The following is a 17,459-nucleotide window of genomic DNA, read 5'->3' as shown; positions in this document are numbered from 1 at the left end:
AAACTTTTTACACTGCCATCTCTAGTCCCTCTAATCTCTTTTCAATTAACCACAGCCATTCCCAGGTCCTGCTGCGACCTTCACTCACTCCGATACTCTTACTTTGGTACCAACAACTATCCTCAGTCACGACCCTCTTACCAACATCCTCACCTACACTGTCTCCCAGACCCGAACCCAACTTCTCCCAAGTTTCCTTTCCCACAGGAATAAATACGTGGCTAAAACAGAAAAATTGTACTGTAGAAAAAACTCGAGTTGAACCTGAAACCTTACCACTTGCTTTAATGGCTTGTCCAGACGTGTTCCCACTTCTGACTTTGAAACCAAAAGAAACACATGCATTATATGGAATTGCATTAAGAAATCAGTTATGGCTTACTTTCGCCTCTCAGTTGGAAGGACCTGGACTGAAGCCCTGCTCCAGAAACTTGAAAAACATCTCATCTGTTGCTTCAGTGGAGTACTGAAGGAGCCATTTTTTGGATGAGAAATTAAAGTGAAGCCCCTATCTGTCTTTTGGGTGAGCATTAAAGAATTCTTTGCTCAATTTCAAAGTAGTACAGCCACGTTGGTATATATTTATACCTTAATTAACATCACGACACAGATTATTTTGTCATTATCTCATTGATTTTTACAGGGCTTTACTGTGCTCAAATTAACAGCAGTGTTTCTTACAGGACAAGTGACAAACAACTTCATTAACTTAAAAGTTTTGGCACGTGTTGAGGTAGAGCAATAAATTCAAGTCAATTCAAGTCTCTTTTTCTGCTATCAAAAATCTGCTCAGGGAAGTACATGGGAGAGGCTGGAGAAAGTGACATGAGTTGAAGATTAGAAAAGGGAGAACCTGCAAAATTTGTGGGTATAGGGAGAGGTTGGCTTGAAGATAAAAAGGGAGGAAGCAGCAGATAGATTGTCTTAATCTTGGTGACAAAGAACCCCATCAGTTCCTCATATGTTTTTGTAGGTGAAGGTGGAGGAGGCAGGGCAGAAGCAATTAAAAGGGCCAATACAGAAAAGAAACAAGTAGCCACTTCTGCTCCCATCTACCCATAGAAAAGCAGCAATATCAGACATACACTGGGACCAATTCATTAAATGTGGATCAATAATGACTTTTAGACACACAAGTAAAAGACGAAGGAACAATATTGAAGCATCCAGCAGCAAACCAAACATCACTTGGTGATGCAACAGACAATTCAAAGACAAGAATAAAGAATAACAATGACATTTTCCTCACATCTACCACTAAATTCAACAAAGTCAACAACTTCATTTGTCTCCAATATAGGCCACAAACCACCTACCATTACAAACAATAGGAAATCTGAAAACAGCACACATACAGAGATGAACACAAACCTGGCGCACAGAATAAAGCTACACCAAGCCTCTGATTTACTCAGGCAATGTATCTTACACACACACAGATGCAAAAACAAAAATTTATACAGAAAATTTGTATATTGCCTGCACTTTCAATACATATCCCCCTGTTGACCATCAAGGGTAAAATTCCTGTCAGCATTTATCCAGAACAGCATCATTGTGTCTTCAGTTTACTGACTGTACTCCAGCAAAAGCTGTTCTGCTCAGTTGCTGACAATATTGTTTAAAATGCAATTTGCTCTTCCTCTGCTTTGAACATACAAACATAAGAAATAGGAACAGGAGCAGAACATTTGGCTCAGAGAGCCTGTTTCACCATTCAATAAGCGCATGGCTAATCTTTTCATGGACTCAGTTCCACTTACCCGCCCACTGACGATAACCCTTAATTCCTTTACTGTTCAAAAATCTATCTTTGCCTTAAAAACATTCGATGAGGTGGCCTCAACTGCTTCACTGGGCAGGGAATTCCACAAATTCATAATCCTCTGGGTGAAGAAGTTCCTCCTCAACTCAGTGCTAAATCTGCTCCCCATTATTTTGAGGCTATGCTTTCTAGCTCTAATTTCACCTGCCAGTGGAAACAACCTTCCTGCTTCTATTTTATTTATTCTTTCATAATTTTATATCTTTCTCTAAGATTCCCCCCATTCTTCTAAATTCCAATGAGTATAGTTGCAGTCTACTCAATCTCTCCTCATAAACCAACTCTCTCAATTCCAGAATCAACTTAGTGAAACTCCTCTGTACCCCCTCTAGTGCCAACACATCCTTTTTCATGTAAGGAGACTAAAGCCATACACAGAAATCTAGGTGTAGCATCCTATATAGCTGCAGCATAACCTCCCTGTTTTTAAACTCAATCCCTGTAGCAATGAAGGACAATATTCCATTTTCCTTCCTAATTACCTGCTGCACCTGCAAAACAACGTTTTGTGATTCATGGACAAGGAATCCCAGGTCCCTCAGTACAGCAGCATGCTGCGATGTTTCACCATTTAAATAATAGACCATTTTGCTGTTATTCCTACCAAAATGATGACCTCACATTTACCAACACTGTTCTTAATCTGGTTTTTGTTTCACAGTCTTTGCTCCTGCTATGCTTGTTTTTTTTTAAAGCTATACTTCTGTTATTGGCTGCTTTATTTCCAATACTTCTCACCCAAGCAAAAGGTAAAAGGCAAACATAGAGTCAAACAGCATGGAAACAGGCCCTTCAGCCCAACTTGTCCATCCCGATCGGGTTTCCTAAACTGAATTAGTCCCATTTGCCTGTGTTTGGCCCACTAAATCCCTCTAAATCATTTCTATCTATATACTGTCCAAATGTCTTTTAAATTTGTAAGTGTACCTGCCTCTACCACTTCCTCTGGCAACCGGTTCCATATACGCACCATCTTCTGTGTGAAGAAGTTGCCCCACAGGTCCATTTTAAATCTTTGCCCTCTCATCTTAAGCCTACGTCCTCTAGTTTTGGACTCCCTTACCTTGGGGTAAAGACTTTGGCTGTTCACCTTATCTATGCACCTCATGATTTTATAAGCCCCTATAAGGTCACCCCTCAGCCTTCTACACCACTGAGAATAAAGTCCCATCCTCTCCTTATAACTCAAACCTTACCGTCTCAGTATCATCCTTGTAAATCGTTTTTGCACCCTTTCAAGTTTAATAACATCCTTCCTATAGCAGGGTGACCAGAATTCTACACAGTACTCCAAATGTGCCTTAGTAATGTTTGAACAGGGGTAACATGATGTCCCAACTTCTGTACTCAATGCGCTGACCGATGAAGGCAACCATACTAACTGCCTTCTTCACCACCCTGTCTACCTGTGATGCCACATTTAAGGAACTATGTATCTGCACACCTAGGTTTCTCTGTTTGACAACACCCCCTAGGATCCTACATTAACTGAGGGGCCCTGTCTCTTTCTCTACCGTTTAAGCCCTAGTGGGTAATGGGAAGAGTACAGGGAGAAAGTAATGTTGGCAAAGTGAGGTTATGTTAGATTAGAAAAAGTAACAACTTGGTCAAAACAGGATAGAAATAGTGGAAAGTTTCATAGTCACCTTGAAATGAATCTGTCACTTTGGATAGTAATATCAAAAATTGATTTATTTCCCAAGCAAATTCTTTCATTCTAACTTCCCTGATCTTCACAATGATTGAATATTGCAGAAATGGAAGATATATACTGGTTCCTTTATTCAAATAAAAAAATTATCTCGATCACAACTCAAGTATTTGACAGGTAACACTCATGTAACAAACAAAAAACAAATTAAAACAAAACATGATAGATGGCAAGCACCTGACACTTTCTGATGAGTCATTGCCTGTTAAATGAGAACTAAAAAGCCACTTTCAAACAATATAGATTTCATTTTAAAAGGCCAACTAGAAATTCCTGACAGTCCCATTATACAGGAGCTGTTAAAAGAGTGGTGCACTCAATAGGAAATGTCAGTGAGGAGGAGGATCAAATTGTAGCACTAACAGGCTTTAAATGAAACAGCACAATAAGCACTTAGCCTACAAGAGGTAGAAAAAGTGCAAAAGAAATAACTGCTTAACATGGAGTCCATATCATCTGATTTTTTTTTGGTTTTATTTTATCCAGGTTTTTAAATATACAACATGAAGTAAAGATGCACTGATTACAAATCTCTAAGTCTCCAATGTGATTGCAGTCATTCTTTTAATTTTATTTTATACATTGCAATCCTCATGAATCCATCACTTACTCTCACCTACATTTCAGAAATTATCTTTCACTTTCCACTGTAGCTGGCACAATTAGCACTTATGACGTTTATATCTAAAAGCAGTTATGCTTCTATACAATCCAACTGACTTTGTGAAGTATTATACACCAATTGACTTCAGTCCTGACAATCACAGATGAAGGTTAAAAATTATACAATCTTAGCAGTTTAGCAGTCAGCTGCCTCACTGTATATTCCAGGCACTGCAATGTCATGTTAATGGACATCCCACTGTTCATCATTGGCAGCTTCAGTTAAGACCAATTGTGCCCAATCCCTGGAATATATCAAGTCAAGGGCATGGATGCAGGTAAGGTGATAGGGTGACAAGTGGATGCAAGTCTAAAGGTGGGTGAGGTGTGCCAGGCTGGTAAATGGGTTAGGTGTAACACGCTGGTAGATGGGTTGGGAGTTGAGGGGAAATTGTGTTAGATCTGGGGCAATGGAGGGGTAGAGATTTGGGTGGTGAGTTTGGTGAGCTCAAGGTTGGGAACGTAGTGTTGGGAGGGCTGGGGTGTCAGGTGAAGCAGGATTGAGGGTCCCCATTGGGGAGTGGAGAGGTGTTGTGAAGAATATGAAGCGGGGTGTCAAGCAAGGTCTGAGCCATGGTTATATGGTGGTAACGGTTAAATTCTCATGGGTACATAGTAGTTACAGCATATTTTAATCCCTCTGACCTTCCTTGGCTGATTGTCTAGGCAAATGAGTTGAACTCCCTACAAGTCTCTAATTCAAGAGCTGGAAATTCTTTTTGGGTTGGGTAATTGGGTAATTTTACTTGAGAAAGGATGTATTGGCACTGGAGGGGGTGCAAACGAGGTTCACTAGGTTGATTCCGGAGTTGAGGGGGTTGGCTTATGAGGAGAGACTGAGTAGATTGGGATTATATTCATTGAAATTCAGAAGATTGAGGGGGGATCTTATAGAAACATATAAAATTATGAAGGGAATAGATAAGATAGAAATAGAGAGGATGTTTCTACTGGCAGATGAAGCTAGGACAAGAGGGCATAGCCTCAAGATTAGAGGGAGCAGATTTAGGACTGAATTGAGAAGGAATTTCTTCACCCAGAGGGTTGTTAATCTATGGAATTCCTTGCCCAGTGAAGTAGTTGATGCTACTTCAGTAAACGTTTTTAAAGAAAAGGTAGATTTTTTTTGAACAATAAAGGAATTAAGGGTTACGGTGAGAACGCGGGTAAGTGGATCTGAGTCCACGAAAAGATCAGCCATGATCTTATTGAATGGCGGAGCAGGCTCGAAGGGCCAGACGGCCTGCTCCTGCTCCTAGTTCTTATGTTCTTATGTTCTAATTGCCTATCAGAAGACCATGATAAATAGGAATGGGAATAGGCTGTTTGGTCCTTCAAGCATGCTCTGCCATTCAATACGATCATGGTTGCTCCGACACTCCTTACTTCAGCTTTTCTCCATGACCCTTGATGTGCCTACTGATCAATAATCTATCCCCGCCTTAAATATACACAACGACGCTGCTCCACAGGTCTCTCTCTGTGGCAAGGAGTTCGAAAGACACTTAATCCTGAGAAGAGAAATTCCTCCTCATCTTAGTCTTAAATTGGTGACCTTTTGTTGTGAGACTATGTCCTCTGCTCCTAGACTCACCCATGAGAGGAAACATCCTCTCAACATTTATCCTGTAAAGCCCCTTAAGAATTCCATACATTTCAATGAGAAGTTTAAACTTTCTAGGCAGTTCCTGTGTGGGACTCACAGGGTTTCCCATAATGCATCTTTCAACGTACGTTGCTTCAATGACTAACCTGCAATTGGAAGATCTGGAACTTCCTTTCAAGGTTTAATTGAGTCCTCTAATGTCTTAATTTAAAGTTTCAGTGTGAAAGTTTTGTCCAACATAATGTTTCAAATTATGAATTGATGTGAACTCAGTTGGAACAATTGTAGATAAATGGCTAAAGGTATACACATGCATTAAGTTATTAGAAAAGATCACTGCTACAGACAATATGGATGAGTTTCAAGAAAAATCAAACTGGTGGTGCAGTGAATTGAAGGATGTAGTGACAGGAAGGAAAGGTGTTATTGAGATAACCAAAATGGCTTGCTTGGTCAACTGATCTGTTCCCAAAACATTCTGTTATTCTACTTGCAAAGGTCATCCTTAGCCATTCTTTAAAGACTCTTTGTAATCAGTAGTGGAATGACAAACAGCATTGCTAATCAACTCCTTTGGTTGAAATATTTCATCTTTAAGATCATTAGCTGAAACCAGGATCAAAATTGGCCAATTACCTAGAAGGGTGTTAGCTATTAATTCTGAATGAAACATCTCTAAGTTGCATTCTCAAGTTGATGTGAAATGCAATAAATACCTATTTTATACTAAATTATTTCAGGTCCTGCTATTAAATACCAAAAATCATAGCACGATAGATCTGTGAAAATGCTGTTTTATTTATATGATTGCATGAATGTATTATATTTTGAATAAATTGATTGGATTTGATACTGATGAAGGAGTTTGGAAATAGCATACTCATTGAAGTAACAAGAAGATAAATGAATTAAATCACTCACTTCATAGAATCTGGTAACAGCAGTTTTTTTTTGGGAGCAAGTCTTGGCAATACTTGCACAATATAGGGTAAATGTGAACCGAAAGAACTGCGGATGCTGTAAATCAGGAACAAAAACAAAGTTGCTGGAAAAGCTCAGCAAGTCTGGCAGGAACAATGAAGGAAAAGACAGAGTTAACGACCGGACCCGAAACGTTAACTCTGTTTTTTCCTTCACAGATGCTGCCAGACCTGCTGAGCTTTTCCAGCAACTTCTGTTGTTGTTCATAAGGTAAATGTAGTTGTCCTCACAATTGCTCAAAGTGCTATATCAATACCTCGGCAAGGTCTGAAAGGAAGGAACAGCTGTTGAGGGAAGAAGGGTCCAAACCCGAAACGTCAGGTTTCCTGCTCCTCTGATGCTGCTTGACCTGCTGTGTTCATCCAGCTCTACACCTTGTCATCAACAGCTCTTGAGTTCATTTTTACAGTGTTGTCTTTCTTGTTAAACGTTTTGTAAGCTTTGTGCCGATTTACACACATCCCTAGCAGGAACTGTGTGAGCAATAATCAATTGTGGATACTGCTTACCAAGCTGCTGGCTAGGCTATGTCACAATTAAAGGAAAGTTGGGTCACAATGAGAAAGCAGAAAATTTCCTGTGATGATGCTACATCTTATCCTTTCCCCAGGCACATCCCACTGTTCCTTACATTGCTATACAGTAACTAAGTTGATGTCTGATTTTTGAAGTGTGAAAATCAGACTAGACTATTCCAAAGGCATTACCTTAAACTTTCAACAAAGGCTGTATAACAAACTGTTAACAGTTTCAAAGGTGCCATTAGCAGCAACCCTGTAATACAAGCAAACATAAATTTCTGTTGACTGTATCATTTAAAGACAAAGCTATCTTCTTTATTCACCTTTCAACTTAACTCTGACATGGCATTTGAAACTTACTGCTTGGGCTTGGCATTCCAGGGTAAGCATCTGTGTCTTCCAACTCCAAGGTGACCAGACCAAGGTTGGGGTGGTGATGCCTTCCTGCAGTTTTTCCAGTGAATGGTGTTCCTCCGTTCTCTTCTATGGTGAACTGCTGTAGATCGGTGCTGTTTAATAATGGTGCTATCAAAGGATGGCTGCAATTTCATGTACATTAAAGTCAAGAAAACTTCATGAGAAATAAAAATAGCACCTGTTAATTTCTTTTTAAAAACACAGCTGTTGATAGCCATATATAAACTTAAACAAGACATCCTTTGCAAGACTATGAACCAAGCCTTTCAGTTTATCCTAACTTATTTTCATTACATTTCAATGAGCAGTACTAACTTGAGCAAAGGCATTCATAGATGGGACAAGCCCAAATTAGATAGCACTTTGTTCTGAATCATCTCATGCACCAGCAAGGAACCTTTCTGGGAAAAAAAAACTTGACATGGAAGATGCATCTAGTAACAAGACGTGACATAGTGGCGGCAGGTTTAAAACAGATGAGCAGATTTGATTAATATAAATTGTAAAATATTAGAACAATATTTGTAGTGATACTAAAACATTCAAGAGAATTACATCATGTTTCCTTTTGAAACCTGGTGTTGTGCATAGAGAAAAAAACACAATTACATTGAAATATTGCCTTTCACAACCTCAGGAACTCCCTAAGTGTTTTACAACCAATTAAGCACATTTGAGATTATAGTCATTGTTGCAATGTAGGAAGCACAGCAGTTAATTTGTGCAAAATGAGGTAATGACCAACTAAGTGTTTATTGTTTAAAATGTTATTGATTGAGGAAAAACATGTCGGCCAGGGCACTCAGGAGAGTTCGCCTGCTTCATGTCCACTAGGAACTGGTTTAGCATCTTCATCCAAAAGATGGCTGCTTCAACATTCCCTCAGTAAAGCACAGAAGTGTCAAAGAGCTGACATGCACAATGGACAGAATGACCTCCTTCTGTGCTTTGTTAATCTAGCGTTATATGAATTAAGTTCTTTGAAGTTTTATTTTGTGGCCTGGAATTTGCAGTTGCAATGATACTGAAACCATCAGCCCTTGCCATTGTGACAGTGTCTCTGTACATGGACAATTAAACAAAGAAATCAAGAAGCTGCTATCAATGACATCCCGCTGCTCCACAGGCTGTGCTGCTGAAGCCTTTGCAGCTGCAATCAACAAAGTATCAGTGATTTCTTATGCTCCTCAATGTGTTTTTTGTCTTTACTGATGAATGGGATGTGAACGTCAATGACACCTTTTGTTACACATCCCGAATGGCCCTTGAACTGAATGGCTTGCTAGCTATTTCAGAAGGCTGTTCAGCATCAACTACACTGCTGATAATCACAGGTAGGCCAGACTGAGTAAGGATAGGATTTCCTGGACTTCTACAACAATTAATGATACTTCATAGTCACCATTATTCAGAGTAGCTGTTCTTTCCAGATTGTTATTCGTTGAATTAAAATTCCATCAGCTCTCATGTGACAAAAAACCGAAAGGACTGTGGATGCTGGAAACCTGAAACAAAAACCAGAAATTGCTGGAAAATCTTCACAGGTCTGGCAGCATCTGTGGAGTGAAATCAATGTTAATGTTTTGGGTCCAGTGACCCTTCTTCAGAATGGAACCCTTCTTCTTCCATTCTGATTTTCCAGCAATTTCTGTTTTTAGCTTTCATGTGAACTCTAGATTACTAGGAAAGTGGCATTACCATTACATCACCCTCTTCCTTCAATCTTATGCACTACATTCTCTGCAAGCCTTGTTTGGTCAGGAGGAAGTGAACTCCTAACAGCACGCTAACTCATAAGTACAATTGAACAACCTCTCTAACAAAAGTAGGGACGCAATACTGAACTGTTCTTTTATTGTTCACTTAGAATCCCTACAGTTTGGAAGCAGGCCATTTGGCCCATCGAGTCTACACTGAAGAGCATCCCACCTGGACCCACTCCCGACCCTATCCCTGCACTTCCCATCCTAGACACTACGGACAATTTAGCATGGCCAATCCACCTAACGTGCACATCTTTGGACTGTGGGAGGAAGTTGGAGCACCTGGACGAAACCCACGCAGACACAGGAAGAATGCGCAAACTCCACGCACACAGTTGCCCGAGGCCAGAATCAAACTCGGGTCCCTGGTGCTGTGAGGCAGCAGTGCTAATCACTGAGCCACCGTGCCGCCCCACTTGTGGGATGTGGGCATTACTGCCTGTCTCAACATTTATTGCCCAGCCCTGGTTGCGACTCGAGAAGATAGCAGTGCGCTGCCTTCTTGAAAAGCTGCAGTCCACTGCTGTAAATAGACTCACAATGCTGTCAGAGAGGGAATTCCAGGATTATAATGCAAAAACACTGAAGAAATGGTGATATATTTCCAACTCAGGATGAGAGGCTAGGTGGGAACTTGCAGATGGCGGTGTTCCCATGTGTCTGTTGCCCTTGGCCTTCTAGACAGTAATGATCATGGGTTTGGAAACTGCTGTCTAAGGATTTTGGTGAATTTCTTCAGTGTGTTCTGTCGTTGGTACACACTGCTGCTGCTGAGCATCAAAGTGATTTGAGTGTTCTCAACCGGAACCACAAAAAGCTAGTATCCAAGCTCAGAGGAAAGTAAGGAAAGCAAATGGAATTATTTGAAAGGGAACGGAGTATAAATGTACAGAGGTTTTGCTAAAACTACATGAGGCACCAGTCAGACCACAGCTGGAATACTGTGAATAATTCCGGTACCCCATATCCATGGAAAGATGTTTTGTCATTGGAGGCAATGCACAGAAGGTTCACTAGGCCATTACCAGGCATGGAGGAACTATCTTATGTACTCATTGGAATTTAGAAGAACAAGAGGCAACCTTACTGAAAAGCACAAGATTCTTCGAAGACCTGACAGGATAGATGCAGAAAGGTGTTTCCCGTTGTGGAAGAGTCTAGAGCCAAGGGGCATAAGGGATTTCCTATTTAAGACCAAGATGAGGAGGTGAACCTGTGGAATTCTTTACCACAAAGGCTGCTGCAGCTGGGTTGTCAAGTATATTGAAGGCTGAGTTAGATGTATTTTTAATCAGTAAGGGAATCAAAGGCTATTGGGAAAAGGCAGGATGAAGAATTGAGAATTATCAGATCAGCAATGATTTCATCAAATGGCAGAGCTGCTTCGACAGGCTAAATGTCCAACTTCTCCTGCAACTTTTTTTTTTTAATTCACTCATGGAACATGGGCTTTGCTGGCTGGGCTAGCATTTATTGCCTGACCCTCATGCTCTTGAGAAGGGATGGTGATTTATCTACTTGAACTGCTGCAGTCCATGTGTTACATAGGTACATCCACAATGCCATTAGGGAGAGAATTCGTACAGCCTCAACATATGTAAACAAAAAAAAACTATTCTCATAAGCTGATGGTGCAGAAATAATGGGAACAGATTTAAGGCTTTGGGCAATAGGTACTGCAAGGATGGGGTGTGGGTTGGTAGAGAGAGTATGTGGAAGCACTTTCAATACAGCCAGTGGTAATGAACCTAGAAATAATTGCCTTAGAAGGAAGCACACATGATGAACAAGTTCAAAAGGAAGTTTGATGGTATTTGAGGAAAATAAATTTGTAGGGTTAAATGGATAGTGTAGTAATGGCACTGATTAGAATCCTCTACAGAGAATGGGCCTAGTAGCAGCCTCCTATGCCATAATGATTCAAAGAAAATGAAGGAAATTCATATGGTCATGTTAATCAAATCTTTGTGGAAAACGATTTGAGGTCACTGACCATAAAAATCAAGCCAATCCTTGCACAACTCTGGTGTCAAACAAAATGTGACATCAAGTTGCCTACCCTGTCACTCTTTCCTCTCGTAAATACAGAGGGATGCAATTTTTCCACAATGATTTAAAAATAATTCCCATTATGCAAGGCTCCAGACGACTGTACATAATGGATGAACCACTATCGAAGTTACCTGGGGTCACTGAAGTGTCATGAGGATCTACAGCATGGATGGTTAGTGGGGGAGAGAGGAAAGGACAAATTTTAAAAAGGACCTTTAAATGATATCAGATGCCAGGGATCTGGGTTTGATTCCACCCTCGGGCGACTGGAGTTTGCACATTCTCCCCGTGTCTGTGTGGGGTTCCCCTGGGTGCTCCGGTTTCCTCCCACTGTCCAAGGATGTGCAGGCTAGGTGGATTGGCGATGCTAAATTGTCCGTAGTGTGTTTAGATTAGGTGGGTTAGATATGGGAAATGCAGGGTAGGGGTAGGGGAAAGGGTCTGGGTGGGATGCTCTTCGGAGGACAAATGTGGACTTGTTGGGCCTAATGGCCTGTTTCCACACTGTAGGGATTCTATGATTCTGTGATGTTAGGTTGACATGTTGGAGAACAGAGGCGGCCGTAAGTGGCCACACCCATACTCCTCGTACACACTATTCTGGCTTATAAAATGCACTGTGAACACGATCCCTGTGTGAAAAGGAAAAAAATCTTAGACAAATTCAAGCTTGGGGTGGGGTGTGCATTTGGGAAGACATGAACATGCGCAATTTGTGTTTGCCTAAGTTCATACAAAATTGTTTTAAAAAATTCATTCAGGGCATGTGGGCTTTGCAACATTTATTATCTGTGCATTATGGTAGTAAAAAGAGTACAATATGTTAGAAGTCGCACTTTAAAAGATTCTGATTGAAAGGTGGCTCAGTGTCAAAGAACCATTCATGATAAACCATAAAGCATCATATGAAGTGTGTGGCTAAGAAACATGTAAGCTGTTCTGTTGCAACTTATTTTGTAGTTACGTCTTTGTCCTTGTCCTATGTAAGCTTTTGCTGAAAAGCTACTCTGTTGAATGTTGAAATGTTATTCTTAATACTCGAAAACTTGGAACAGAACCATGTGTAGTTTTAAATTTGATTTGTATTTTTATCCTGTAACATGCGTGTAAAAACGGGGAGATATGGCTTTAAGAAGAACATAATCATGTGAAGAAATCTGACCTGACCCCAAGTGGACATTTCTCATCCTTTTAGGTCCACCTCCACACACTGTCAAAGAAACAAAACCTGTCCCCTGTATAACTGGGGACAAGTCATTAATACATACTAAAAAGTGCAATTACTCATTAGTGAGTCTGGAAGACACCATTGCACACTTCACTTCAGTTTGGAAAAGGACAGTTCACTTCTAGTTTGCTCTCTGTCCCTTTAACAGATTCACATCCACTAAACTATTCCTGAATCCATGGGCTTCAATTTTGCTAACAAGTCAGACAAGTCTACATTATTCTACATTATTTGAAAATCCTGATGTACATCCAGCAACTGTATTATCCTCATCAACCTCTTACTTCAAAGAGCTCAATCAAATTAGGCAAGCAGAATTTCACTTATAAATCCATGTTTTTCCAAATGTCAATGCATTTTGTTCCAGATTAATGTCTCTTAATGTTTCCCTGTCCCCAAAATTAAATTGATTAGTCTGTAAATGCCAGGCGTATCCCTCCCCCTTTACTGAAGAAGAGTGTAACACTTGCTATCCTCCAGTCTTCTGGGCCCATTCCCATCTCCAAGGACGATTAGAAGATTGTGGCCATGGAAACCTAGGATGGGTTCTACCTAAAACAGTTGACTTTTCTACCATGAATATTCCCATCCTTTTAAATACATTCTTGCTTATCTATTTTTATTCTACCCAGTTTCATCATTATTTCTTCCTGTACTTGTAGCATTCTCTTCTTTACTGAATATAGATGCGAAACACTGATTTATTACCTCAGGCATGCCCTCTGCCTCTGCAAGATCACTTCCTTTGTATAATTAATTGTCCCCACCCTTCTATTAACTACACTTTTACTATTTATAGGTTTATAAAATATATTTTGGCTTTCCTTTCATTACCTACTAATCTATTCTCATTACCTCTCTCCGCTTCTTATTTCCTTTTCCAGTTCTTTCCTGTATTATTATGCATAACTTTGTTCTCTGCTGCATTATGAACTTGACAAGATCTTTGGTCATCCAGGGAACTCTAATCTTAGATTGGTTTAAACTGACAATAACCTTTTGCAATTAAAAAAAGAAAAATCTGAAAGTACAGGGAATTCTCTTGCACACAAATATAGTGCCTGTAGCATTGTAAGAACTTCCTAAGCCACTTCACACAAACATTTTCAGACAAAATTTGACAACAAACTCAATGACATGGTACTGTCGCAGAAGGGAGGAGAGCCACAGAGAGATAAAATGATTTTTGGAGGGAATTCCAAAGTTTAGAGTTCAGGCATGGAGAAATAATAAAATTCAGGCTGTGCAAGATGTTTAAATAGTAGGATGAAAATTTTAAAATGGAAATGTTTTTGTACCAGGAGTGGTACATGCATAATGTCAGCACAGCAGGTAAGTAAGTATCTGTTAGAGAAAAACAACATATTTTGGATGTTTCAGGTACGCAATTCTTTAGAAATTGTGAAAAACCTACTTTTCCACAGATGTTGACCAAATTCTATATTTTCAGCACTTTGTTTTTATTTTAACATTTTATTCTGTTTGCTGATTTGTGTAAAGTGAATGCTCTATTGAATATGATACAAAGCAAAGCAGTATCAGGGAGGTAAGCCAGTAAAGTCAATACTTTTATGGCATTTCTGTAACCTTGTTAAATTACTAAACTATTTTAAGATATTGTTGATAAACTAATTTGCATGAAAGGGATATCCAGCCTGACATGAATAAGGACTACAGCTTTGCTGCTGAATTCATTTCGACTTTCATTCCAAAGATAGCTACATATTTACTAACTCTGGGGAGAAAGTTAAATTTAACACAGGCACCCCGGGATTATTATTTATCTCATATCAAGGAGATATTAAATTATTTTTAATACCCTGACTTTTAATTTATCTACAATCCACAGGAAATTTGCATCGGGTGTTCATATGAACCCCTGACGTGTTTCTGAGATGTATGTGGGTGGCTCTTAATTTTTAAATGCAGCAGAGTAAATAACACTTTACTATTTATACTTCAGTGACTCCAATGTCTATTGTAATGGATGCAAATTTGCAGCACAGGTATAAATTGGATGCTGTGGCTAAGGCTTGCCAAAATTATCGCACTCTCTGTAGCTGTCTTCCTTCAACACAAATTTTTACAGTTATAGAAGAATGAAATCAACAGGAAACCAAGTTGGATCCAGGATGTATGCTATGTTTAACATTTTCTCTATTTTACCTAATCCCACATTGATACTGAACTGAGTCTATTGCAATTTTTACCTGATATGTAACCAAGGCTAGTGAATTAGAATATTGCATAATCAACATCTGCTGGAAAACATTGTGCCAAGTGCATTATCTCATGCTTGGCATATCTCTTTCCTGTGTTATCTACGAAACTATTGCTCTTTTAGGATCATGGGATTAATATTATCAATACATTTTAGATTATTTTAAATGGTGTTTTATCCTACACCTTGGATCTACAATGCTTACCTCAAAACATTTCTTTGGATCCCATAGGCTGGATTTTTCTGACCTTGTTGTCAACCCCTTTCCCCTAACTGGACTCTGGCCTGACATTTCCCCATCAGCCAGACCAGGCATCACTTTGACCTGAATCCTCACTCCAACCTGCCATCTCCTAGGAGTAACCTCCCCTACCCTGCTGGTCTCTCACACACTTGACCAGACACCCCAACGTGAATTGAGCTGATAATCCCCAGACTGAACCCTTCTCACAACCCACCCCACTTAGCATCCCAACCAACCATCCTTCCAACTCACCCGGTACAATCCACATACCCCATCTCCAGCCCCACCTTGTGCATTACCTCTTTCATCCATCTGGCACACTGCCCCTTCTCAACCATCTGCCACACTAACTCCACACTAACCTTACATACAGCAGCTGTTAAAGTGACTATCTGTGCTGCTAGCCATCTAAATCGGAGAACATGGCACAATTACTGCTGCCAAAGGGATATGGCGTCAATGTTGATTCTCCCACTGCTGGATTTGTGAATTGTTGAACAGGTCTAAACAGGATAATGGACAGTATTCCAGTATCAAGAGTCTCCTGTCTAAGTATCTCCAATATAAAATACATCTAAAGGTAAATGAGTAATTTTTACTCTGATCAAGATTGGAAATGAGGTTTCTGACCTTTATTGAGTTTCAAGTTCAATCTCAACTGTAAACTCATTTGCTTCTTCTCATAGCATTCATCAGTGATGGTGAGACTGGTTTGTTACCACTGACCAATCGTTCTTCCTTCACTGATTCCTTCCTTGAAGAATAACAACTGCACTGCATATGTAAGAATTGCTTTACAGGAGCCCTCCACTTGCTCAGATTTCTCTGGGGACGCATGAATGCCACAAGAGAGGAAAACAGGCAGACAGTGACTATCTTAGCCTAACCCATTAGGATCAATGGTGATCACAATTTCCTCATGATTAAGTTGATTTTCACAGTTTTGCTGCTTAAAAAAAGTCTTAAAATGTTAAATTTATCTTAACTATGTTTACAAGCAAAGAAAGCTATAAAGCAGAACGCAGTTATTGAAAGCAAAAATAAGCGAGATTATAAAGAGAGATACGTTGCTGGAGAAAATCTTCAGCATCAAAACCTGTGAGTTCACACCAATTTTTGCATCATGAATGCAAACTGAGGGCACAATTCCAGGCATTTGTCTTGTGGATTTGGGTCAATAACTGTGCAGTCTATAGATGAGAAAAGAAAGACATCTCTCATGATCCTGCTATAACATGATTCTAAGCTAGAAAGGATCTTAATATTGAAAAATGGTAACTCTGAACATTCTTTGGACCCAACTTTTAAATAAAGATCTAAAGCTTAGATTTCCGATAGGGTGACATTGATCAGAAATCTTTAGGGTTTTGCTTAATTACGACAATGAAAATGAGCTACTGCCAAGTGGGCCAGGACAGTAAATGTCAAACTGCCAACATCACAAGTCACTGATGGCAATTTAGTGTCATAAAAAGTTTAATGACCTTCATACTGTATAACAGAGTAAGTAAATGGAGCAAACCACACCTGTCACAAATCTCAGGTATTTAGCACATCAGCCACTAACAATCTTTCCTCCCCTCCCATTGTGATCAACAATCAGTGGCCATGAATCATCATAGGTTTATTTATATTCTCATTCTTCAAAGAGAAGCGTGCCTTCATTCACAGCCTGAACTACATGCAGGCTGGCATGGTGTACAATTGCTTGGTACAGTATGCTGATCACTAGGTTTGACTGCATCCTGTAGCAACTGGAAATCACAACCAGATCCCATAACAACAGGTAGAGATTGACAGCAAATGGTGGATCTCAACCCTCTGTTCTCTCATTCCCAATGAAAAGGGTGCTTTAAAGCTTTTGAAGAAGGCAACTGTAGGAGGAGCTGCTGACTTACAAGAGGTCCATTATTAACTTTCAGCAAACAATATCATGAAACCCTCATGGTACTAAGAGCAACATGCAAATTTGGCTTTTCAGGAACCTACTCTAATCTCTCATTCTCTACCACTGCTGTAGCTTTGTCCCAGGAAAAAGCAGAGGAAGAATAAATTAGACATCTTACTATCAGGCCTACCAAGATTTCACAGAATGATCCATGGTCTCTCATCCTTCCAAGCAACAGTGGAGATTTACAAACAAAAGTCCTTCTGGATTATAAAAAGGACGATTTTCCACAGTAGTGTAATTAAAGTGGCTAAACAATGCTTCTTGGCGTTGGCAGCA

General features: G+C 39.8%; 1 protein-coding gene across 1 annotated transcript in view; it reads right to left on the bottom strand.

The window, feature by feature from the left end:
- Positions 1 to 17,459, bottom strand: part of LOC109935447 (band 4.1-like protein 4B) — a 278,476-nt gene that overhangs the window by 95,971 nt on the left and 165,046 nt on the right. The window contains exon 16 of the mRNA XM_048614210.1: positions 7,668 to 7,846. Coding sequence (XP_048470167.1) covers positions 7,668 to 7,846 — 179 coding nt within the window. The remainder of the gene's footprint in view (positions 1 to 7,667; positions 7,847 to 17,459) is intronic.

The sequence above is a fragment of the Rhincodon typus genome, chromosome 2 (assembly GCF_021869965.1).
Source record: "Rhincodon typus isolate 14 chromosome 2, sRhiTyp1.1, whole genome shotgun sequence".
Lineage (NCBI taxonomy): Eukaryota > Metazoa > Chordata > Chondrichthyes > Orectolobiformes > Rhincodontidae > Rhincodon > Rhincodon typus.
This window is presented reverse-complemented; position numbering and strand designations above follow the sequence as displayed.